The sequence below is a fragment of the Ischnura elegans genome, chromosome 5 (assembly GCF_921293095.1).
Source record: "Ischnura elegans chromosome 5, ioIscEleg1.1, whole genome shotgun sequence".
Lineage (NCBI taxonomy): Eukaryota > Metazoa > Arthropoda > Insecta > Odonata > Coenagrionidae > Ischnura > Ischnura elegans.
Genome location: NC_060250.1, coordinates 67,891,482 through 67,919,111, shown reverse-complemented (window position 1 = coordinate 67,919,111; position 27,630 = coordinate 67,891,482). Strand labels below are relative to the sequence as shown.

At 38.6% G+C, this 27,630-nt stretch overlaps 1 protein-coding gene across 1 annotated transcript in view; it reads left to right on the top strand.

Moving 5' to 3' along the window:
* Window positions 1-24,670: 24,670 nt before the first annotated feature.
* The window catches only part of LOC124159017 (rap guanine nucleotide exchange factor 4), a 444,712-nt gene continuing 441,752 nt past the window's right edge, over window positions 24,671-27,630 (top strand). Inside the window, exon 1 of the mRNA XM_046534502.1 lies at window positions 24,671-25,180. Coding sequence (XP_046390458.1) covers window positions 25,146-25,180 — 35 coding nt within the window. The 5' untranslated portion in view covers window positions 24,671-25,145. The remainder of the gene's footprint in view (window positions 25,181-27,630) is intronic.

The window sequence follows — 27,630 nt, the reverse complement described above, 5'->3', positions numbered from 1 at the left end:
ATCAAATCAAGAGCTAATCGAAATAAGCGTTGAAAAAAATTTATTAAAACTCCTAAGTAAAGATGTTACTTTTTGACTTTGAGTAACCTTTTAATAATTGATTTGACATAGCGCCATCTAGAGGAAAGTGGAATTTGGCTTCAAGGGAAAATGAAAACAAGGACTTGGTGAACATAGAGTGGCCAATTTCATTGTGAATTGAAAAAAAATAATTTTCCTCTCTGTAAGTTCTTTACTGTGATCAAAGCTGTGGAATTTCAAAATTATTGCTTAACTTTTCAAGTATAAAAAATTGAAACAACTACAAGCTAAGCGATTTTTCTTGAGATATCGTTCATACTCGAGTGAAATGATAAATCTTTTTTACTTATGGCAGAGTAAGAGCTCAGGAAGCCGTATGAAGGTGGGGATAAATTTACCCAACATGGCCATTCAATTTTTTGACCGATCAATGATATTTTCATTCGAAAAATACGTCTCTCTTGTGGGGTGGTGAGGAAATAGATTGATTGAAAAGCGTCACTTGTGGATTTTCATACAAATAAGGGTGAAAAGACTGGACTTTCGGGAAAACTTGCATGGGATGTGACCGAGTAATCCATGAGATTGACGTGAGGCTTACTGGCTCCACAGGGAAAAAATAATTTCATATTTTTTCCGCCTGGCAGCAAAAAGCATAAAGCGGTCGGAGAAGAATATTGTGGCTATGAAAGGGTAGACATATATACATCGACTGTTCATGTAGGGTAGGCGTTATTATATCTATTTTTTACTAGCTATGAAACTGAAAACGTTTAGAGAAATTGAGTTAAATGTCTTGTTGGTAGCTACCATAACTGTAGTTATGTGATTATTTTCATCGTTGATGGGAACTGGGTTGGGCTTGGATAATATGTGATTGGTAGTCATATATTCTATATCTTTCATTCTTTAAACACCTCGTCTATACCCCTGGCCAAAATGACAGGGTTTCACGTTTGTCTCAAGCTGACTTTTCTGTGAGAGACTCGGTGTCCCTTAAGCCACCCGAACTTGACAGTGATGAATATCTACAGTTCAAAAAAGGCTATTCGGGCTTCCAGCCGGGTGGTCTCCCTCCATTCTGCCGACGTTTCGGAACACGAGTCGGGTTCCATCCTCAGGGCTAATGGTGAGTGGATGAAGTTTGCCAGCTTGTTTACTCTTCAGTTGGTTGTGAGGTCTAACGTGATTGGCTGGGAGGCAGCCAATCTTATTTTCTTAAGTGCCGGTTTTTACTCGTGTGCCAATCATGGATACGATGGAGCTATTGAAGGGAAAATTTGACCATGACACAATGCTTCTCTTTCATCACGCCCTTACGACGTCTTACTTCAAGTACAACGACACCTTCTACGAACAAACAGATGGAGTTGCTATGGGTTCTCCTTTATCTCCCGTAATAGCCAACTTTTTCATGGAGTCTTTCGAAGAAGAAGCACTTTCATCTGCAACCCTCAAGCCCAGATGCTTCTATCGCTATGTCGACGATACCTTCATCATTTGGCCTCATGGGAGGGAGAGTTTACAACATTTCCTGAGCCATATGAACAGTCGACATGCAAACATACAATTCACGATGGAAATCGAGAAAGACAACCGAATCCCGTTTCTGGATATCCTTATCCATAGAAAGAACGACGGCACGTCTACCGCAAGCCGACCAACACGGACCTCTATTTAAATGGGCCCAACGGAGAGCAGTTTTGTCCACCCTTTTCTATCGAGCCAAAGCCATAGCGGACCAAGAAAGCCTGCCAAAAGAGATAAGACATCTGAAAACTACCTTCAAGCAAAATGGCTACAGTAATGAGGAGATACACTCGGCCCTAAAAAGGAGCATTAAAAATCTAGGCTCTTTAAAGGAGGAAGAAAGACCAAAGCCCATCGCTATTGCCAAAATTCCTTATGTGTCTACGGTGTCCGGGAAAATTTCAAGGATCCTCAAAAAACAAAGTATTAACACCGTTTTCCAACCATGCTCCAAACTAAGAGATCTACTTCTTAAAGCGAAGGATCCTTGTGGTTTTGAAACTCCAGGGGTCTACCAAATTCCTTGTGAGTGTGGGCAGGTGTACGTGGGGGAAACGGGAAGAACTATCAATACAAGGATAAAAGAACATAAGAGACACCTTAGGCTCTGCCAACCGGAAAAATCCGCGGTTGTAGAACACGCCATTGAATCCGATCATAGGGTAAAGTGGGATCACGTGAAATTCTATGCCGCGAGACTGATTTCTGGAAAAGACTGGTAAAGGAATCCATCGAGATCCGGCTGACAACTAACACCCACAACCGTGACACAGGGTATTCACTGAGTAATGCATGGAAACCGGCACTTAAGAAAATAAGATTGGCTGCCTCCCAGCCAATCACGTTAGACCTCACAACCAACTGAAGAGTAAACAAGCTGGCAAACATCATCCACTCACCATTAGCCCTGAGGATGGAACCCGACTCGTGTTCCGAAACGTCGGCAGAATGGAGGGAGACCACCCGGCTGGAAGCCCGAATAGCCTTTTTTGAACATATTCGCCAGGAAAGCATCAGATTTTACTTCAATATCTACAGTTTATCAAATTATTGAAATAATTTAGGCGTGATTTTTTTTAACTTTCATTTGCTTTAATTTTTTGAGAGAAAAATAGCATCAAGTGAAATATTTAACTATCGGCTAAAGATTTCCTACACATAGAAGTCAAGGGAAAAGCCCTGAATATATAAGGCAATTCAGAAGCCAAGGCAAGTAATGGATGATTTAAAGAATGGTAGGTAGTATAGTAAATGCCTAAGGCATAAATTAAATACAGGGTGTTTCAGGAGGAATCTGCAATACTTCAGGAGGTGGCAGGGAAAACAATTATAAGAATTTATTACCATCAAGATGGGGTCGCATCTACTTAATTTCTGAGATATGGCTACGCAAACATTTTTTTGGATGCAATCACCATGAAAACGGTTATTCCTGGGTATTCAGCTTTTTCGTTTTGTGTACTACTCTGAATTTTGAGGGTATTAAATAATTAAGGCTGGACTAAAACATGCGATTATAATTGTTAGTAACAATTAATTTCAAGATGGGTGTGATTGTGCAATCGTGTTGTTGATACTCATTCAAAGCTCTCGTTTAATTACATTCCATTAACTGCATTAACGTTCATTTGGGCATGTACAGAAAGGATTCGGTTACATAAAGGAGCGCATCTCTAAATCAACGGAAAGATAAGACTTTTTCTGGTCATGCATAATGGAAGTTATCGCAGTTAGCCGAAATTCCTCTCGGGGAACCACTTGGGAAGCCTCAATTAGCCGAATGACGTCGGGATGCTCTCCCTTTCCCCGGGGAAGTATTGAGTGGGAAACAGTACTTGTAAGACGCCGGATGAGCCCCTCATTAATGCGCGCCCAGGAAAGAGATTCGCCTCTCAAACTGCTTCCGAATGAGTATGTACTTGATCTGGGTTGGCTTTTAATTCAAGTAAGGCCCTTTCACGAAGTAAAAACTAAATGCCTCCATTTGAATGCTAAAGTCAGGTCAGAAACTGATTTGTGATCGAAGAGAAAAGAAAGTGGAAATAATGCTTTTAAAAATATCACTTTGAAGTGTGCAATTTCAAATGAGAAATGAGGAAATTCTAATTTCTTTTGCTGTGGAAAAGTGAATTAGTAATGTAATTTTCCTCGTTTGATTTTGAACGTCATATTTTATTGCTTACCGAATAGATATGCATGACTTGATTTATATAATGGATTTCTACGGTTAACCTGTTCATACATATTTGAAATACTCATTGAAAGAGTTGATAGAAAGTTATTTTATTCTTGGAATATACCCTATAATCACTTTTCCTCGTTAATTTTAGCCATAACTGATATGTTATATTTTAATTCGTTATCATAATAATTTTTTTGCCATAGAAAACATAGAAATTCGTTCTTGTTTGTGAAAAATTAATTTTGAAGTTGAAAATCATGGCAGAATGTTACATTTCAAACAAAGATTTTCTTCCCGAGTATTTTCCGTTTATATCACATAATTGCTGTTTTTCATTCACGCACCATTTAATAGAATGCCTCATCACTTTTAATGCTTTGTGATGGCAGGGAAATCGGATTCAGTCTGTTCTTTTATGTTCTTAGTAAAGTACTCTCTTGCATTAAAAATTGTTGAAACTCTCCCAACATGAAATCAACATGAGCTGCCATAGCACTGATTTGAGAATAATGGTGTGGTTACGGTGGAAACGGTTGGCTGGCTTGTATACGACATCTACGATTCAATTAAAAAATCCGGCCGTTCAAAAATTTGTGGAACATACAACATTAGTGCACCTATGATTATGATTTCTGTCACACAGTTCTTACAGTAAATATCGTCATCCACTCTTAAGTTGGTCAGGCCTGGTAACTCTTTTATAGTAGGGAATCTTCAAATCAACGCAACGAGAGGCCAAATGTCAAATGCGGATAACAAAATAAGATGGTCGGTATTAATCCTGAGTGGAAATCGAGTTCATATTGGAAAGATGAGCCGGCGAAAGTGAGAAAGTTGTACGTATCCTTCGATATTTGAAGCCTTATAGTAGCCATTATCAATTTTGAGATGCTGTATATCTGTATTAAAGTTAATATTATATCTCTACTTATCCATCTTAAAATATTATAGCTTGGCCCGCTAAAGTTTATTGAAATCATTGAATTGCAGGTTTCTTTGATCTGGAACACTGCCAACTTGCTATCGCAGGAGAAAATTAGCAATAAAGTACTTTAATATAAGACGGCTGTGCCACCTGTTGTCTGCCCATAACCAGAATCACACAGCATGTTAGGCACCTGAATATCCATGGGTAGATATAGAGCTTCCAGCAGGCATTAATCCTCTCTTTTCCCTAATTGCCTTTTTACGATAATATACTCAAAAATTTGGGCGTGAAATGATTTTTTTCGCGTACCCTTTGAACGATTTTATATTTAAGCGGTGGTATCCCCGATTTTTCTCCGTGATATTTCCCACCTTGGCTCTCTTTGCGAATGAAACGGGATAATTACACTATTTACGAGGTGGTGGGGGAAGAAAAGATTGAGTTACCTAGCATGAAATAATACCCTACCAGTCCTTCGCTGGTAATTAGGTTCACGAAAAAAAAACGAGTTGACTCGTTTTCTTCCCCTCCCCATAAAAATGGAGCCGCGGACTCCCAGAAGCGTCGAGAGAGTCAAGAAACATAAGGAGGAGTAGGAGGAGGTCTTGAAAATTTACCCTGAGAATATGAGAGACCCCCTACCTCCCATTCAGCCAAATTTACAAAGTCGCTAATGAACCCAATAGTGCGGCCAATCTCCTACCTCATTCTCCCTTAGGTACTGGGAGTCGGAAGAGAAGGAAGGGGGTGTTGAGGAAGTAGGGATGGGGAGGAGCGGAGTGGGAATTGTAAGGGTAGCAGGGTAAAAGAGGCCGAAAGAAGCCGTTAGTATGGCGAGAGAAGAGTAGGAGGGCTATGGAGAAGTGTAAGGACTCTAAGTGATCATTAAAGAGGAAAGGACGAGAAAGGAGAATCCAGGTGCCCAATCCAAGTACAAAAAAGAAGGTATCCTGGGCAACGATTGGTTTATATTCGATGCAGGTTAAGGACTTTTGCGGCCGATAGGAAACGATGTGCAGTTCAACGCGCATTTATATCATGCTCGACTTGTGCTTACTGGTTTTGTTGTCAAAAATAAAATTAAACATGGTTTGGCTAGCTTTCTCTTTATGTTTATTCGAATGGGAAAGGAACTTCACCTTATTCCACGCTACATTTCCAAAGCTATTTTTTTCACCCAAGATGTCCATATGTATATGAAATAAATTCTTTGATGCCATTTTCATTTAATTAGAAAAAGCATATCATTATTTCACCCAAGATTAATTTTTGACAAAATGTTATATTTCAGAGAAGCCAGTCACAACATCTCTAAAAATATATCCAAATAACAACGATGGATATCTGGATATAATTCGACCAATCACATTGTATTTGCTACGGAGAAAATAGGGACCATATTCTCCTCTCACTGTTTATTTTTCTTAATCAATCCTCATCGAGCATCCCTTCACAAAAACAGCGTTATGTAAAATCCTCGCACCTCTTCGCCTTGGTTAGAGTTCTTTTAACAGTGAGAAACAATCACCACTCGGTCTATTATAGACTTCGTGCTCATAGTTTATGATTCAAGATGGCTGGAATGGAAACCATGGGCAGCAAGAACAAGGTGAGGAACGTTGCAAATGAAGTGTCTATGATCATGTCCCTCAACGGGAAAACGAACGAACTATTGAAAAATGAACTGTGCCATTTAAATTCCAGAATGCACAGTTAAAATATGAATAATTTAATTTACGGTTCTTCTTGTTTAGAAATATTTAGGACCTTATTTTCTATGTAGTAAATTTAATGTGCTTGGTCGTTTCATATCCGAGGATCCATCGTTTTTACTTGGATTCAGTTTTTGAGATGTTGTGACTAGCTTCTCTGAAATATATCATTTTGAGGAGCAGTTGTGAATAGCATTAATAATATGAAGGCATAATTTGGCATTTTTTGATGAAATCTCCAAGTAAAATACTGAGATTATATACCCTAATATATTTGATATTATCTGCACATACTCTTACATATCATCGCTTAATAATAGTTGAGTAAAAATTTGAGGGCCTAATATCTAGTGCCGTGAGCCTCGGCACAATTGCCGCTGGAAATCAGAAACCTGGATAACGTATTGGTCTGCGCTGTAGGAAATGGAAAAGTTAGCAATTACTCTCTTATCTTACAATATTTGATGGTTTAACTTCAACTCAACTGACTAATTGTCTATCTAGTATATATTGTCTATCTAGTATCTATCTAGTATATCTAATCCAGTGTTTACAAAAAACCAAAAGGTTAAATAAAATGTAAAACTAGTATTTGATCAATATATTAATGATTGTGTTTGCGTAAAGTCAACACTTCATTTGAAATCATAAGCTGACTGGAAATCTATATTGAAAGTGATGCAGAAACTGTTAAATTTCCCCTAAATTGTTATGGATAAATATAAAACAGCAATGTACCTTCATCGGTTTTATCGGCTGGAACGGATATGGTATCTGTCGTGGTGATTAATCGATTTTATTAATGGTATTATCGACCCGTAATATCTTTGCGCGTCGTTTGGAGATATCGGATTCCAAGTAGTCACCCCGAGGATGTATTTTCTTCGCGCAGAGAGAGAAGGGGGCTTCAAAGTGGAGGCAATTAGGCTGGTTTGTACGACTCTGTAGTCTTTCCAGGTGGCAATCAAATTCATTGAATTGTTGAGAATGAAATCTGTAGCAGAATTTAGCTCTGCAAATGACAACCATTTTAGTTCAATGTGAGATTTCTTAAGCGTAGAAATGACGGCGACAAAATTAAGTATATTTCCGCGACAAATAACTATCTATGAATGAGAATGGAGCGATGAGGTCTCAGATTCCTAAATCGAAGGGTTGGAATCCAAAAAGCTTGCTACAAGGACGAAGTATTATACTTGAATGGTGAAGAGATCTTTGGTCCAGAAAGACACGGAGATGCTGATCTATTCCATACCTAGAATAAGCTTACCTCGTGGGAATTTTTATGTAATTTATACTTACCTACTAGTTAGTGATGATACTTAACAGTGGGTGCTGTATTGGGTATGTGGTTACTGTTAATTATGAAATATTAACTACAAAATGGTAATTTCTACACTTTAACATAAAACTCCACTGCCGACCATGGTTTCGACATTCTGTCTCAATTTCAAGATTCTTATGACTCATAATACTTACAATAGTATACTTTGTAGTACACTACGCCATTTCAAGACCTTGGAAATTACTTCGAGTGTTAACCGATGGTCGGTAGTGGAGTTTTACATTAAAGTGTGGAAATTACCATTTTGTAGTTGATATTCTATCATGTATATATCGCATTTCCATCAAGTCATGCCTGAAATGATTTCATAGGTGGTTACTCCTTATTTGTTTTTGATTTTCATTTATTTGAAGGGTAAAATATCATAGGGCTTGCTTATTTGATTGGCCTAATCTTACAACGATATTTGAACCTCCCCAGAAGATGTAATCTATATGCATCAACGATCCCTAGCAGTATGCTGAGTCAGAATCAGTGGTGTAAAGGCTACGGTCATCCGAGAGATATGCACCGAATGTTCGCGCGTAGTGATTCCCTGTTCGACCACTCTCTCACCCCCCTCACCGATCCGTATGTTTCCCAAAGGAGGCCGACCACCTCCGCTCGCGATTTAATTGACCTAATTACTCTCCATCACCTGCCAAGCCCGGATCTATCTCCCCCTGGATAGTCGTCTGCCGCGTCAGGGCATTCCACGCACTGACTGGCTGACTGCCTGTCATCGCGGCCGATGCGAACGCAGCTTATGCGGTCGAATAGTGTGTGTCCCAGAGCTAGAGTCGATTCACTCGTTTGTGCACACTGATAGAGGGTAATATTCTTTTTGCGATTGGAGTGAATGTTTGTGCTGGCCGGGAAAGTTATCTTGGATCTTAGAGTGTTGATAGGCTTAAATATTTTACCCGGTAAAATACCGGTAAAAGCCTCGCTTCAGTTAATCACTACTTTTAGTACTGAGATGGTGGGTGGCGTAACATGGTGGAACTCCTTCATAATGCACAAAGAGTAAGAAAAAAAAGACTTTGTTGTTCCAAAAATAAAATGTATTGGCGACCGGTTACGATCTGGCCGCCGCTGAAACGCCGTATCAAAACCGGTCGCAAATATATTTTATTTCGTGGAACAACAAAGTCTTTTTTTTCTTACCTTTTGTGCATCAACTATTAGCTCTGTAGAAGATACATCATTTCCAGTGGTAGATGGTGATAGATGTCCTTTTTGCAATTGAAGTGAATATAATTTTGTGCTGGATGGAACAGTTTTCGTAGGTCTTTGAGAGTAGGTACTTTTTTTAAATATTTTACCCGGTAAATACCAGAGCCTCGCTTGAGTTAATCACAACTTTTAGTCCTGTAGGAGTTACATCATTTCCATTGATAAATGGAAGGATTTTCGTATTTGGCCCTTTGAGAAGTGATAAGGCAAAATAATGTTAGTAGAAACAGTAATACTTCCGATGAAATTCAAATAGGTACGTTTGCTACGTAAACTTTTCGCTGACAGCGATAATTTTGTATGTGGCTATGAACTATAAATTGCCGATGTATTCGAGAATTAATATTTTATTCGATGAATTAAAATAAGTAATGCGCTGATTTTTCTGTACTGCAAGCGCTTTACGTGTATCGATACAAGATCTATGGGTCACCGGTACCCTAGAAAAATTGTATGAGAAAAACTTTCTTTTTATGTTTAAATTGGTGGATTACCTGGTTATGTGTCAATTACAAAATAGCAGAATAAACTATGAATATCAGTTGGTGACGGCAGATTTAGCTCGTGCATAATTTGGCTCGTTTATGAACTTAGATAAATTTATAGAAAAATGCTTTTATGAGGCGATAATTTTTGCCTTAGTGACAAATATCGTAAAAAATAAACGATATACTCTAAAGACTTCGGGAATATCAGAAAATCCTTTTATAATCCCCCTTGCGTTGAAACATTACCAGTTACTCACTTCCGCAGCGGATCGTAAGGTGTTGCATGGTAATCTTTTACTGCCATTCCAGGTAAACACATTGAGAAGTACCTCTATTAACTGAGGTAGACTTATGGAATTGTAGGGTTATGAGTATCTTTCACGCATTGTTATTTATATCTCTTCCATAATTTTTGCTCAAGGAGACTCATTAGTAGGACCTCAGATGAAGTTTTAAAATCGTTCACAGAAGTCGTATATAATAATTTGTATTGACCGAAAAGTGGTTTTACCAAGCAATCCCACACGTCTGTAAGGTGTTTATGATCGCTATTGAGTTCTCAAAGAAGTATATAATTGAAAAAATATACTGTAATTATAGTAAAAAATTCCAAGACACTGAATCAACAGTGATGACAATGATGGAAAAATGGGTTCCGAAAATGTTTTCTTTCGTGGAGTGATTGAAAGTATCTGAGTTAAACCATTTCAGAGAAATCCATGGAAATCTTCGAATGCTACGGGAAATTGTGGAGGTAATAATTTAAATTTAATTGATTCACTTTAAATCTTATCAGAGCAAAGCAGAGTTGACCATACACCATGAAAAAATGAGATGAGAATTAAAATTTGAAAAAATTGGCGAATATAATATCATAGCACCCGTATTTCGGATCGTTATAAGTATTTTGCAATTCTCATAACGATTTGATTTATTTTCATTTCTCTAGACATTGCTTCTTTGTTTTCCGAAATATATCCGTCAATTGTGAAACAGGAGAGTAATTTACAAGAAAAGCGGAGATTTTATGTACGTGGAAGAAAAATCATTATTTTCCGACCGACGAGTGAAGTACGCGAAAGGCGTTCATCGCCGTACTCGTGCTGTGTGGCTGCTGCTTGACAGACCGAGGACAAGAATCAGCCCTGGGGCCACATTAAAGCATACCAGCATGGGGATAAAACTTAAAAAGTCCCCATTCAAAAGAAATGCCTCGCCTTTTTTCCGGGGGGGTCTTTAATTATTCATAGGCTTAATTGAAGAAGTCATTATGATAATTCGTCCGTTTGGCAGGAGAAATTTTCGTTTTTTTGTCTTGAGACTCAGGTTGGGGCGTAGCTTAGAAAATGCTTAATTCAAGGGAGGAAACAGATTAATTCTCAAGGGAATTGAAATAAATGGGAATGGAAAAAGGGTGTTATTTTTGGGTGGATTATTTAATGAATTTATAAATTTCGTATTGCATCTATCCACACTTCTTCAAAAGCTTGAAAAATAAGTGGAATTATGAGATATAATTACTTGCCCGCATATTGTGTTAAAAAGTCAATGTAGTGATGTAAAAGAAATAACGAAGCTCTGAATTTTTTTGAGAGATCAACACTCACATTTTTCAGAGGAAAGAGTAGAATTCTTTTTACGACCATAATGCCATTCATTTGATGTAGATTATCGAAAAAAGCTCGCAGTTTGATACAAACTAAAGTTTGACTGTGCTATACTTTAACATCACGATGGTGTTAAGCACTGTTAATATTATAGTGTGACTTTGGTTTTCTACTTAAAAGAAATCGATAGCTTATGTAGCTTTTTAAGCATTATACTTCTTATATAGTCTGTGAATATCTCTATGGCTTCCCACCCAGTTAGGCACTCCTTTCTGCCGACTTTTCGATAAAATACATATTTATTCTCCTCATCGGTGGTTAATAAATCAATCCTTATATGATTATATAAACTGCTTATATAATTTTATGATATGAAATTACAAATGCTGTCGTAACTATGATTTCAATTTATAAAATCTTGAGGATAAGTGTGTACTTGTGAGGATGGTGAACTTAAAATGATATCCATCTTGTTTTCCTAGAATGTTTTTTCTTTATTCATTATTAGCAGCCGGCATAATTTAATGATCTAAAATTGTGTGAAACAGTGTAATATTCGTATTTTGCATTATTTCGGGAATTCCCATTTCAGAATATTATTGTCGTCTTCCTTTTCTCCTGGATTCCTTGATTGTACTGGGGTGAAGTAGGCATTCTCAGCATGTAGTTCACGAGGAAATCTCACATTTAGACGATTATTTTATCCCCGTGCTTTGGAGTGGAGGTCGATGAACCTGGCTCGTTTGAGCACATTTTGTGGGTCAGAAGGAGAATTTGCGTGCCATTAGAAGGATGTATTAATTAAATGCGTGCCATCGCATCGCATTCAGAGTTCATTCATAGCAAAATGCTAAGTTTATCAGGGGATGATCTCATCCCCTGTTCTCCTGTCCCTGTTCATCCTCTGTTCATGTTCTCCGATTATAAGCTAACATGGAATGTGCTGCAAAACTTTCAATGGGTTCCGTACGTACCTGCCATCCTAGTACCCTAGCCTAATAGATCTTGCGTTGTCATCACTATGGGATTGAAAACTGGAGAAGAGATTATTGGTTCTCTATAACTTAGAGCTGCGTTTTTCCTAGTAGCCACCAGTTCAAAATATATCTAAATTTATTCCGGAATCAGCCAATAGCAAGGAAAATACCAATACCCATGCGTAATGTATCGATGTGAGAATATTATACGCCATATAAGCCGACGTTGGTGGAATGTATAATTAATCCTCCAGGGTCATAATAATTAAAATTACTTCAAGTTATGTTGTTAAGAATGGCGCTTTAATTCTTTAAGTTGACAGCACCGTGATTCCGAGAAATTTTTGATGAATAGTTTTCCTGGTTCAAAGGGCGAGATTCCTTCAGTACTCTAATTTTATTATTTAATTCAGCGTAAAATAACGTTCCGACGTGCATCATTCAATGGTTTGTGAGCGATAGGAAGCCATCGGAGTTTTTGCCCATGAAAAATTAGCTGGACGAATTCCGCTGAAAAAGTATCGTTACATCTCGAAATGAATTTTAAAATAGAATAATAATAATATTGGTGCGCATTGTTCGAGGAAGGTATTCCTTATCCAGTGAAAAATGAGCGTATTGAACTAAGTCAATACGTGGCAAATAAATAAATGTTACAGTTTGATTGCATCATGCATTTGCATGATCATTTGATGAGGCATAATGCGAGTGCGTAACGATCCGTAGACGCAAAGTAGGCGCAGGAGTAATTTGTGGTAATTAAAGTAACTAATTACGAGTAAAACTTTGCAGCAATGCAAGAATTAAATTCTCATCCTTGTGGCCAGAGACAATGAAGCTAATTGATGTCCTTTTCCTTATTCTTGGGCTAACTATTGATAAAGGGTTTTTTTTAAGAAGATTAAAGTTACAGTTGTATGCTCCAAACTCATATTTTAATCGGATTTAACTGGAATTTGAATTTATTTACGAGATTAAATCATGTATACGTGGTAATATAGTGTGCATCCAGATTTTTATAATGCTATTTTTGCTATTTACAGGGATAAATTTCTAGTAAGGCCAATGACATATCGGTGATTTACCGCTATATTTTCGCTCATAGTTTTATATTGCTGTGTAAATTGAGCTATGATCTGACAGTGAATGTTGAAAAAGTCTTCATCAGAAGTAAAGTCGCCAAGTATTCATATTTTTGAACTGTTTGTCGTTTTAGTAGCTAAGGCACAGGCCAAAGAGGTTTACTCAACTGATGGGAACCAAATGGTTTGCATAAGTCTTTGAATTGATTACCACGATCGCAGTGAAAATGATGCATCACATTTTTTCACTTCATAGTACTGGAATTGCATCAGTGAAGAAATTTTATGAAAGGAAATAATAATTTGTGAGGGTATTCGCGTTGAATAATTTCAAAAATCTTCTCTGTATAAACGCAAAGGGTGTATTATGAAACAGAAAAACAGCAACATCGTGGAAAAATTGATGGATAAAAGCAACCTTCCTTCATTATGGAGTCTTTAAGCCGATACGATATTGTCAATTTTCTTTCCTCCGCAGCTGAATGACTCAGTGACATCATTACACCCACGAGCTGTGCACCGCTAGCCTTGCCAGTAGTTTACAGTGGGCCGAAGGGATATGCCGGAGGTGGGTAATTAAGGCCCACGACTAGTGGGATGGGTGACATCGCTTCCACGCCATGATCTGAGTGGGGTTGTGCTTTTCAACGCTGCGCCAATGGGGCCGAACGTCATGATAGCCAGCTGCTTGTCCTCGCTGCATGAATTTCACTGTGGGCTTTGCGGAGACGCTATAGTTTTCATAAAATACACGGTACTTTAAGAGGAATAAGGAGGTTACTTCAGCAGTATACTTTAGGAGGTGTTAGTGGAGACGATTTTAAGCATTTTTGTCCTTAAAGATGAGGTCGCAACTCCTTAGTTACTGACCTATGGCAACGCAAAATATTTTTGGATCCACTTTGCAGTTACCATGAAAACGATTTACTTAGGGCATCCAGGCCTTTCGACATTTTATTTGATGCTTCGCATTTTAAAGACATTAAATAATTAATGTTGGATGAAAAAATGCGATTATTATTGTCTGGAACAATTGATCTTTGAGCTTAATTAAACGAGAGCTTTGAGCAAATACGATTGCGATGTCTCACCCATTTTGTGACTTTTATTTATATATTTTGGGCCCTTCATCACTTTTTCTACATGAGCAATGCGAGGTTTCTCACTATGGTACCATTTTAATTCCAACTGTACTGAAATTTTACTGACCGATAATCATATCATTACAGTTTTGTCAAAATTAGTCAGTATCTTTCAATTTACTTTCTTTTGAGTGTTGAGGTTACATTTACGAAAGGTTGAGTAAAAGTTCGTCATTTATATAAGATTTCGTGTAGAAGGAAATAATAATTTATTTCCTACTCGCGGTAACTCCTTTGAAAATGAAGAGGATGCTCTAAAAGTTGGTATGCATGTACTGAGGACGAGTTCAAATAGTGTTTTACGAAGATTGTCTACGTAGCACAATTACAGAGATTAGAGCAATTCAGAAAATTTCAGCGAAGACGTCAGTTGGAGGGACTAAAAAAAATCCAGACTGACTTGAAATCAATTTTTTTCCCATTAAAGATATCGCTTTAATATTATAATCACTTTGATATCATTTTCAGTCAGTAATGCGGTTATCATTTCCATTTACTTAGGCATTCTTCTTTTCTGTCAGCTGCTGTTTTCCTTAAAAAGAAAAACTAACCAATCATTAATTCGTTTTAAACTATTCGTTTATAGATTAGCGAGTTTTCACCCCAAACCTTTGGATGGAGAACTTGATGACTCCAATTTTCAATTTTTCTTACTAATTTCTATCACTGCATTTAGTGCGCATTTGTTCTTGACTCTTTTCTGCTACTTTCCAAATAGATCCACGCAAGTGAACTCGCTGAACACTGAATATAATATTAATAAAATTCTTCCAACGTTCTTGTTCCCCTATGCTTTTAGTTACCGCTTGTATGTGCTTACATTATTGCGCATGTCCTATCTTCAAAGCGCAATCAATGATACAAATTTGCTGTTTCCTGGTGTGCTATCTCTTCGACAGTTACTAAACTTGGGTGTTTATTTGGAATTGAATAATTTGAAAATACTTAACACTTTTATCTATTCGTGAGGAAAAAGAGCTAAGGGTTGACCTGTGAGTCTTATAGGAATTTTATGTTCCTATTTTCACGAGATTTTTTCCAAACTCATTTGGATTTTTTCATTTCGTTTGAGATTTTACTTGCAAGTGTGAAATTTCATCCTTTTGTTTTGTCTTTTTAGTTTTTAGGCTTTTAATACCATTATTTCTATTTAAAGGGATAAAATTGTAGCCCCGCCAATGAAATATGTTGAGGTATCTGTAATTTACGAAAGAAAATAATAATTTGTGAGGGTATTAACTTTGGATCATTTAAAAAAAAATGTCTTTTTTAAAAATTTCTCGAGGTTATGGGGGATGCCTAACTTATGTATAATCGATCCGCAAGAATTTTTTGCCTGTTTATATCGTGAAATTTTAGTGGCGTTCTCACGTCTGTGAACTACGTGGGCTTGGTTTCGTTGTAACTTAGTTGTCTACCTTCCAGAACTTTCCGAATGCAAAACTTCCTCGCCTGACCTTTCGTTGAACTCGTAGGCCATCTCATCAGCTGCTGATCTGCCAATACATTATTCTCAGGGATCACCCCCTCTCCTACTACCCCGAAGTTCGAAACGATTAGCATTCAAGCTGACCTCATATCCCTCGGTTGAATTCACTTCAGCGGGGTCAATCATTCCCTTCCCCACGGCTCCATCTTAGTGTTTATTTTATTTTATCCGACCCCTTTTTTAATATTGTTGTTTCGGTTTCAGTCAAGCGTTAGTGGAGAGTGATGTCGGAGGAGAAGATATGATCGCTGTCAATATCAATTTACCCTCGTTCCCCCTCCCATATCAAAAGCAGGGATTCGAAGGCGTGGTTTTCCTTACTTATATCAGGTTAAGTTAATAGTGTGCGGACTTAGTCTATTCAACTACGTTATTAGTATGTGCCGGTAGTGAAAAACTCGTTTGATAGTCTTTAGATTTTTGTGTCACATTAATTTTAGCTCTGTAATAAACAAAGTTCTTATAAAATTCCACAATGAAATAAGCTTTTTCTTCTGGGAAAATATGTAGTCGTACGTATGTAGCTGATCACAAGAATTTCTGTAGAAAGGAATAATTAATATTTTCCGACTGAAGGTCACTCATTATTGACACTGTAGCTGATCTTGTTGCATTGAAACCCAGGTCGGATTTAAATATATTTTGTGGAAAATAACAAATTAAGATTTCAGTTAAATTGCGTAGTTTATCCATAGAATCTCTTTAACTTCTTTGCCATCACTTCGTAATCCTAGAGTGTGGAAATTAAATTACGTTCTGTTGGGAGGTTAAAGCAAATATGCCGGTGTTATCCCAATTGTTAGAATTATGATTTGAGTTTAACCTTTAAAATTATATTAATATGCAACGCTATAAGAATCGGAAAAGGCGTCGTGGGAAATAAATGTGATATTTGTCTACTTCAATGAAGAGTCGTCCATAATCGGCATGGAAATTAAGTTGGAACTGCTGGCAGAAGGCTACACGCATAGACCATAAATAATGTTTCACTCTTTCCTAGAGTAATTCATTGTTTATGAGTAAAATAAGAACTATTCTACCGAGTTGGGGGGGTATATATTTGAAAATGTTTATATTTTCGAGAAACATGGGGGATCAACATTGACCAAAAGTAGTATAAATCATTATAAAAGGGCCTGGTTACAAGATTATTCCAGACCTAAGTCATTGGAGCACGTAATAATTGACCCTAAAATCATTAATACATCATTTTTTATATTTATCCTAGTCATGAGAATGTTTAGATCAGTATCTGGCTAAATTGATATTGAATTAACGCCGTACCCAGTGGGCATTAACTGACTCACTACCCACCTCTCGCCATTAAAGTAAAAAAAATATTACTGCTCATACAATCATAAACACATCATTTTTCATATTTATTGTGGCCATGATGATGTGTAGGTCAATATATGGGTGAATGAATGTTGAATTCATGCTGTACCTAATGGAAATTAATCGATTGACAACCCACCTCTTCTCATTGTTTTCATCCGAGCACGGACGAAAAAAAAACAATTTCCTTGCGCATTAAAAAAAAATCTTTCCGCTTATCGTCCTTTGCGCACCATAACGCGAAGTTATCCCGCGGTGGTCGGACAAGAAAACGGGGCAACCCAGTTACTTGGCTGCGGGCGAAGACGCCGAAATCGGCCGCGAAATGCGAGCAGCGGACAGAGAGCCCTGTCAGACGCACTGCAGTGCTCGTTGCAGCGCTCTCAGGATATAATCTTCTCTGCCTCGTTTCCCGTCGCTTGTCAGTCGATTACCTTCACGCTACGCCACTCGACGACAAACGGATACATTCTTATCGACTGTCCGAACGATTCGCTTGCTCCGCTCTCCTTGACAAGGTGGCACGCCCAGCCGCGGATTTATCGCATTCATCCCCCGTTTCTAAGAGGTTGCCCGCTGTGGCAGTGATGGTGGTGATTATTGCATTCGAGGCTGTCAAGCGAGCAGTTTTAACTGGTATAAAAAATTTTATTTCATAAAGAAGTAGAAGGGAATTTATCAATAGGAAATATTGAGAAGTATGATGAATTATATATTCTATGTATGCACGATCTGTTAGTACGCAATTATAGCCATTTCCCAAAGTTACAGGGAATGGCAACCATTTACTTTAGGCATTAGAATTTTATATTTATTTACAAAACTTTATTTTATTTTACCCTTTTTTACGGAATAATGGTTATTCACCCTGGTGTCAAGTGTTACAATTTTATTCCTATTTCATTATATTTTTTCTCACAGGACCAGAGATAACAGGCTATCAGAATATTTTACTTTGCTAGGTTAAACGGCTGTTGTATTAACATCATGAAATGGAGGAACGAGAAGTGTTTCCACGGTTTTGTTCATATCTAGAAGAATCATACCTATAGTGCTGACTAATAATTTAATTTGTCACCATTTGGTGCGTTTGAATTCATTAATCGTTAGCAATTCATCTTAATGCAATATAACAGATAATCTCTCATATTAGACGAGAATCCACTATATATCCAAACGGTGTACTGCAATGAAAACTAAATTGTTGCCATATGGTATAATTTAAAATAATACCTGATTGGTGGCATCTCACTAGCCTAATGAAATGTCAAACCCCCAATTTTCCTGTGTGGCAATCTTAGTTTTATTTATTCCACGAAACGCTAAGGTGAAAATAATGAAACGAACAGACCAAATATATAGATAGCTTTTTGAAATATTTTATTACTTTTCACAATTCTACGTATGGCAGTGAGGGATGCCTAGATTTCATGAGAGATTGTCTCTCTGAATAGAGCCATGCAGCTCATATATTGTAGTATCATATTAAAAAATTAGAAAATAATAATATTTTGCAATTCCAGATCTCTAAATGTTAAATTTGTCGCTGAGTTAACATTAGCTTTTTTTGTTTCCTTCAGAAATAGACAGAAAACGACTTCATATTCTTTGCGGGCCATTATTGTGTGGAGACTATCTTGACTTAGAATATTTTGAAATCACTATCATGTAATAAAATCATATAATATTACTTCTGAGGAATAATTTCGACATTATTTCAGTGGTGATTGAAATGTTATGTGTTGCCTTTGATTGATAAATTATGGCGGAGAGTTTTCAGCATTTTAATTTTATGGGTGCAAAAAAAAATTCCTTTTTTTTAATTCGGCTTGAAGGATTTTGGCTTTTTTACTGCTAATCAGCATTTTTAAATGCATGAAACATTTGAAATTTAAAATGACGCACTGGTATCTAATAATGTAAAAGAGCTTTTGATCAATTTATATCTTTTAATCATATTTTACCGGGAAATTGCCGCTAATCATTATTTGTATTCCATAAATTAAAAAGATATCGGAGCACGTGTAGTAGGTAATTTGCTTACATAAAAAATTGTAAAATTTACCGCACAGACAAATGCGGGTCATTCCAATGGGATTTTTTTTTTGAGATCCCAATGAGGACCGTCGGAATCGTCTCAAAATCGTATTTTTTTATTCGGTGGGGCAGCATTCGCTCGCAAATTTCTCAGGACTGTGCAATTGCTCCGGCGGTGCCATCTCCTCCCAACTTATTGCCTCGCGATTGGTCGAGGAGCGGTGGAAGCGTTTCATCGATCGTTTCATTATTTTTTCCGAGCTTTCGCCCCATTCCCTTCTCGTCTTCCCCTCAAAAGGGTTCTCGTCCACCAGTTGCTTTTCCGCAGGGACTGCTGGCTTCAGAATGCATAACCACGTTCATCGAACTCGCCGTTAAGATGCGAGACGTCAGATTTAATAATACATTGAAGTTGGCCTATGTTGGTCATCCTGAGTGGATAAACGTCACAAATAGATTTAAAAAGCCACACTATATCTTAAGAAAAGGTCACAAGCACAAAATAGAGCCTCCGAAACAGCTTTTAAAGCGTTGGAAATATTCTTTTCTGCATACGGAGATTGGAATGGTCTACCAAAGGTAGTTTTGAAACCTTCCCAAGTAACCTGAAGATCTTCATGAGAAGGTTTAATAATATTGAATAATAAGGGTCTTATTAATTTTTGTACTTTTACTACGCTCAGGTTAAAGTTTAGTACTAGTTTATGTGTTTCTAAATGCATATATTTTTTATGGTAACGCCATGTATTAACTTGCATAAAAAACAATCTATGTCACCATCCATCCGAATGGTTGACTTTTAGCTCTGTTTTTAGGAATAATAATAATAAAGCCGTGGTTATCAAGGACTCAAAAGTACAGAAGTAGCAGCAGTAGTCATAAATTGGCGAAGTTTGACGTGACGTTTTCAGGCCAAACGTTCATTATATCGTCATCTTTCTATCTTTATATGTTTTGTTTTAGAAATTTTATAATTGCTTGTCCTGCGCATTGCATTTGGGAATTTAAAAGTTTGCACTAATATCTAATAATGTAAAAGAGATTTTGATCCATGTATATCTGTTAATCATAAGTGGGTGATAGATGAGTTTCCCAAAGTACAGTTTGAGTTCCATTGAGAAGGAAATATTTTGCTGATGAAAATAAAATTTAAATATACCACTGTTTAACTTCCGTATATTTTTTATCATTTTTCAGGTAGCCACTTTACATTCACTAGCGATTTAAGGAGAAAATTTAGCAACAGCGGGCGACTCATCATAAAAATTATAATATGCCACGGAATGCTGTAAAAAATTATGCCCAATATAAAGAACGGGTGGTATGGATGAGTTGAGATAAATATCAACGTTTAATTGGTCATGTTCCCGCAATTTTGACTGACGTTGATGCAATTTCACTTTCCATGATTGTCTTTAATTCATAGGATTACCAGATAGCTTCTTATATAGCATTACAAGACGTTCCTTCTGCACGAGTTAAAAATGGAATCACATCCTGGGATGGAATCAAGGGTTGCTGGAGTGAAAATGTTCTTCTTAAATCGCTACTAAATGTACTGTGGTTACCTGAAAAATGATAAAAAAATATACGGACGTTAAATAGTTGCATATTTCAATTTACTGGAATAATTTTTAATATGGTACTGGAAGTAACGTATTGTACTTTAGGCGGCGGAAAAAGAATAGTTTGTGTAAGTGCGATATGAATATTTTCGAATGGAAAATAATTTGTGGAGTGAATGTGATTCTCGAATAAAATATGGTGGTTTAAGACTTTTCGAATGAAGAAAAATGAGCAATAAATGCTGTATTGTTTTGCTTTATAGGAATACACGATATCCAAAAGAGATGTTGTATTACCACAATGTAAAATATTAAATTAATTAACATGGTAGGTGGTAGTAGTTTTAAAGAATTGATGCTCCTATAAAGAAATCGGTAATTCTGTTTCGCAACAGTACTGAATACTGATGATAAGCCTATGTGTTGAATGGGTGGAGGTCGAGGTCATCACGGAAAGTAAATATAAATCGTTGATAATACTAAAATATTTTTCTACTCGTGTATAAAATGAGTAAGGAAAAGATTTTTTGCCTTCCTCTGTAAGCTATTCGTTAAAATTCCTCGTTCTGTGCTACTGCTAATCATCGATTTTTATGTGTGAAAACAACCACAAACAAACTTATAAAATTTTACTATTATCCTGAGCAGTTGGTTTTGTGAGATGGTACTGGTTTTTGTGCTCACCTTCAACCAACTAATGCGTTATTTGTAGTAGGAAATCAATGGTATCTGTTGTTTTCCTCAATTTATCGGCAATTTGAGTGCCTCAACCGCTGTCTTACCTGTTGATTTAGTGGAGAATGAGGTAATTACTGGTTCATTTGATATGGAAGCGTTGATTGAAACTACTTTTTACGTACATTTGTGTGATGCACAGCTGAAAATGAAGAGTATACTTTTCTTCTCTGCGAGAAATATCTTCAGCGGTCTCGGTTGAGTACTCGCCTGCTAAACAAGAGGTCGCGGGTTCGAGTCTGCCTGGGTAGCTATCCCACGGCATGGTTGTTTGTGCACGTGTAATCGTTACATTGATGAATAAACTCCGATGTAAAAGGCCAATGCATACTGTTTTCTGTGGTACGGGAATAAAAAAATCCTCTTCTAATGCTCTTTTATTTGACCCAGGCCGTTAACATTATGCCTGATTACAAATTCTTTCGCGCAAAACGCGCAAACCGTTTCCTGGTGGCCTCTATTTTAGAGTACGGCAAAAATTTCCGAGAGCGCCCTCTGCCAATCACCGTGCCATGTCCCCTTCATTTGTTTCCGGCTTTCGCGACCGAAAGAGTGCGCAGATTTTCCGGGGGAGGGGGGGGGAGAATAATTGGGAAGGGGAAGCACTCATCAGGGAAAGAGGAAGGAGGGAAGTTTCCCCACCCACCTTCACCTTCGGCCCCCCTGTTCCAACTCCACCTCAAAAATTCTTCCCCGCGGGTGACTGGTTTCGTATGGTGGTTAGAATGCTGGCTTCCCATCCATATGGTCTGGGCTCAAATCCTGGCAGTGGCAGAGATTTCTCATAGGCTATCCGATGCATACTTGAGTGATTTGTGGACGGCACTTCAAGTGCAGCACTCCGTCCGTTGGATGGGACGTTAAGTTGTGGTTCTCGTGGCGCCTTTCGTTAACAGTAGGCTAATGCCGACGCCAGTTTCTCTCCACACTTATCTCCATACCCTTCCGTCATGGCGCAAATGACCTTAGCTCTCGGTTGCCTCCTCCGAATACCATACCATACTTCCCCGTATCTCTCTACTAACGAAATTATCGAAAGATATAGAAATTTTCGGCCTCTGCGCATGTCCACAAAGATTAGCTTGAATATTTTACGTTAATATTTACATGAAGTGACCTTTTCAACAATTCGAGTTCATGAATTTTTAATAGTTAATTGTATGCATACATATGTGTAGAAAAATATGTTATTTGAAATGATAAACATTTATGGTTAATTTTTCATTAAGCCGTCTATATCCTGCCCTCTTTTCACGAAATTATATCCCATTTAATGACTTTCTCAGTTTTTGGAACTAACTGTAAAAATACAATTTGAATCAAAAGGTTTTTTATGATAAATGATACGAGGGGCACATGAAAAGTAAGGTCTCCAAAGCGTCGCAGCATGCAGCACTACGCAAAATCTGACCACCCTGTCGTGTTAATTGGTCCTTCCCACTTTCCGTCGCATAAAAATTTTCTCATTAGCAAGATAATTATCGGCAGAGCACGCATTCGCGATGGGCGTCCGGATTGGTGTCCCCGCCAAAGGTGAAATGCGGTCTGTAATTAAGTTTCTGCTGGTGAACATGGTTGCTCTGATTGAATCTCATCACCGATTGGAAGAAATTGAAGTGCAGTGACTTGAAAAATGTACGTAAAAAGGTACGGAAAATTTACCACTTGCCGCCTCAGCGTTCACGACGAGGAACGGAATTCTCAAAATCAGCGAGAAAGATTGTGGTTAACGTCATCTGGGCCAGAAAATATGTCCTGCTGTTCGATTTCATGTCCAAAGATGCAAAAATCAACCACGTGAGGCACTATGAGACCCTAAGCAAACTTCGACGGGCTATCCGGAACAAAAGTCGCGGCAGGTTGACAAAAGGCGTTTGATTGCACCAGTACAGGCGTGATGCCCACAAGGGACAAGGATGTGGGCCACAAAACAACGTCACTCATCGAGAAATTTGAATGGAAGGCGACTGATCACCCACTTTACAGTCCATATATCACTCCCTGTGAAAATAATCTCTTTCCAGCCATTAAAAGTATTTGGAAGGGCGAAAATTCGCAAATGACGACAACGCCTAAAGGCCGTTTTACACGGTACACGGAATTGCGCAATCTGACGTACGTGCTAAGGCGCAATCAAAATTGCGTCGTGTAAAGCGGTGAATTGCTAGAACACATGCGAGAATGCGTGGATGCGAGACGGCAAAACAGCCACTGTTTTAATTTCGTTCATGCATTCGCGCAATTCCACGCCATTTTAGAAATTAATGCAGCTCTAACCTGCGCAATTCCGTGCCCCGTGTAAAATGGCCTTAAGAAGCTGTAAAGCGGCGGGAAGCTGGTTCGAGGAGGGAGTACAACAGTTCGCTTCAAGGATATGGAAAGTCATCGAAGGCGAGGGCGACTACATCGAAAAATAGCTGAACGCTCAATGTTTTTGAGCAAGGAATATAAATACAGGCAAAAATTTCAGCAACTATGAAAAAAAATTGGAGACATTACTTTTCATATGGCCGTATTTGTATCTAATGTTAAGGTTTTAATGTACTCAAGGATTTTTTTCATTATTTCTGCTATATTCTTCCGTTTTTCTTCATTATTACTTTTATTCGTATTTCCCGCGGTTACTTTATCGTTTAAAAACTCGTGTTTATGTATTTATCATCCAGTTGCCCCGAAAACAGATCAAGTTTCGCCATTTACGACGAAGAATATTCAATAATTAACAATGGATAATCACAAACACCTATGTTCTCGATAGAGGCTACCCACCAAGATTCGAACCCGTGAAACCCAAAAAAGTTTGGCAGTCGAGGACTCTAGCTCGCCGCCACCTACGCGGAAATATTTGATTGGCCAAGGAATAGCGTGAGTCACGTTGTCCAGAATTTTGGAAGTATATCACACCTTTGGACAATCACCAACTCACCTATGAATTTATTCCAGGTGTTAGCCGCAGCCTCTTCCGAATTTCCTGATTACCTCCCCTCACAGAAGTCTCTATATCCTAACCCATCTACCTTTTCCCTACCCTCCTTCTGGCCCTTAAAACTCCTTCCCTGCCCCTGTGATACCCCTCTCCTCCCTCACTGTTACCTTTAGCCAATCTCGTTCTCCCCCCTACAACACAATCCCCCTTTAGCCTTCCCCTGCGTGCCCTGCCGTGTTCTACCCTTCTCTTCCTCCTCTCTTTCCTTCCCCTCCTATCCCTCTCTCCTACTCCACCCCTCCCTCCCCACACCACTCACTCCTCCTCCTACTCCAGTCTGCTTTTCGCTGTCGCACGAATCGGACGCGGGAGGTTGAAGTGGTGTGGAACCCCCACGAGGTCCACTCCTCGACGTCACTCTCCACTGTTTACTTCCTCCCCCGACTGAACTCTCTCCCTCTCTCTCTCTCTGTCTCTCCCAGAGAACTTGTTTGGAACAATTCGTCTTCGTTGAAATCCACCAAGGAGACCTCGAGCCCCCCATCACCTCCTTCGCCGGTCAAGAGGACGTCTTTGACCGCGAGGCGAACTCGCGGATTCCCGGTCAGCTTGTGGGTCTTTCGCTAACCAGAGCGCCTCGCGGGAGCGTCGCGCGACCCTTCCCGCGGACGCTTCGTCGCCTCAGCCCCATCTCTCTCGTCGGTCATAAGTTGGTGTTGAAGGTGAAGACCGCCGCACCCGAGTTGGGCCGACCGTTCCCGGCTCGGCCGCCGCCGCCGCCCCGCGCCACCGCCGGGTCCGCGACCGCGTCCTCGGGTGGTGTTGGACAATGGCGTCGGATTGGCTGGCCGGATTCGAGAAAAGGTGAGCGCACGCTTTTGATTCTCTTTTTTTTTTGGAAGGTCTTAAGAAGGAAGGAAAGGAAATAAGAATCCAAACGTGTAAACTCCTTTCAGGCTTGACGTGGTGGAAAAGAATAATATCCATGACAAAATGTGAACAACAAATGGTAATTTTAACACTTTAATGTATAACGCACTAGTGACCATGGCTTCGACATTCTATGCTATTTTCAATTTCTTCAATGTCATGGTTTCGACACTCTACGTCACTATCGGGGAAATTGCCATGTGTTGTTTATTTTTTATCGTGGAAGAATCCTGACCGCAGACTAGGCTTGCGAGATTATTAAGAAGGTGTGTATGGGGAGCAATGTCCAATCCGTTCTAAAGAATTGTTGACCTTCGCCATTTAAGTACACTAATTATGCAAGCTTTCAATAATTTGTAAGGAGCTGTGTTAGGGTTGCAATTACCGTATTTTGACGAATCTTTACCATGATCCACCGAGGAACTAATCCACGGAATCCCATCGTCTTAGATCCTCATCGTCTGATCCATTTCGCCGTTTCTTTAGGAACAGGAAGTCCTTTTTTAAAGAGGTATTTTGTTATCTTAGTCTTTTATCTTTTGTCTCTATCATGCTGGCTATAGTTACGATGCAATAAAACGTAAACACTCTCAGAAATAAACACTTCAAACGGTTATATATATTTATTAGAATCTTCTCCGACCAACCACTTTTGGACCTCAATTTGAAGTGTCGTATCCTTTTTTATTGTATACATGACTTGAAATTTGAGAAAGGAAAGACGTAATGAGACCTCGTACAATATCCTTTGTCTATGGAAAGGGGAGGTACAATTATTTTTTATTTTCGCTGAAATATTTATCTCTATTTTTTAGCAGTCTGCGTGAAAAGAAAAGGAACCAATGCAGCCGATAACCTTGGTTTTTATGGTTCTTCAGTCCAAATGCTTTGTTTATCTGATGGTTCTACCACCATCGAGGTATTACGCGTTTTGTGTAACTGGCATACTTATTTCTACCGTATTTTGAATGATATGGTCATCAGTCGTATTCCTTTGCGGGTCTTGATTTAATTAAAGAAATGGTATTGGGATTGCTGTTTGAGTCATTAGGACTTCACCTGGTCTGATTCGACGCACTCAAAAGCGCCTTGGGTACACCGTTTAACTGTTGCTGTGGTTTAATCTCTCGGTTCCTCTTACTTGTTTGCAGATTAAGTTGGATGCAATTCGAGATAGCTGAAAGCTTCTTTTGAGTTTGCTTCTCTAGCTATTGTGGTGAGCCATTGCGCCGTAACACATTAATCCTATTCCATATATCTTCTGTGGTTTCAAAAACTGGGAGTGAGTGTAGTAGAGACATCAATGTTTTACCTCAAAAGGTGCACTGCGCATCATAGCATCGCGCCTCTATCATAGAGAAAACCATAACTTCTAGCTTAGTTGGGTAATCGAGCCAACTCAATGTGCTTTGTCCATTCAGCATGTCCTAAAACAAAAGAAAGAGCGCCATAACATTCGAGCGCCCCTTCGATGTCATGAGGTGACGTTGCGTACCGTAAGACGCGTTATCATCCGTACGTTATGAGTACCAACCGTTTGACCTGCAGTTGTTTCGGGAATCATAGAAATGTATTTTTGATGCATTTTTTCCATTTCATGTTCGTTTCCTTACCAGTCTCCTATTTTCTAGTCCGACTGCATGCTGTTACCCTGAATGCTTGGCCTGTCTTCGGCAAGCGAGCGCGTTTCTAATTAAGGCCTGAATGAGTACTGTATGCCTGGTGCAGAATCACCCAGTGCCTCACACTCTCGTGGTGGCTTGTACGGTACCTCGTAGATATAGATGTGTCTTTTTATGGGGACGAATCGCTGCCTCTCAACCGTTCGTATTTGTTCTTTTTTCCCGCCGTGTAACTTGTATTATTTCAGGTTATCATCTTGAAAATTTCAGGGTTCATGTCGTAGACTTTTGTCAACATTCACCTGTATGTCAGGTACAATAAACTTACATCTGAGTCAGTAGTGAGGTAAAATTTTCAAATGTATGATATAGGCAAATTTTGAAAAAGGTTCATTCATAATTTCCTGATGATTTCAATATGATAACAGATAATTCAAACAAATAAATGCCTGGAAGAAAGACCGGCCGAGGAAGACCGATGAATCTTCGTAAGGAGACGCATCACCCGGCTCATATTTCGTCTTTTCTGTGACGTATTACTAGTATAAAATTATCGCGATCATCTCGAAATTTTTGGGGAATGAAGGGTAAACCCATGTCAGCATTAATCTGTACCGCTCATTGAAAAATTTCTAATTCACATATTGGATATTATTAACCCATTCCAGTAGACGGTGAAGTGTTTTCCCTGAGCACCATTTTTACCATTCTTAGCAAACAGTTTTTATCACGTGAATATGCGTTAGTGTGGGTTGCAAAGTA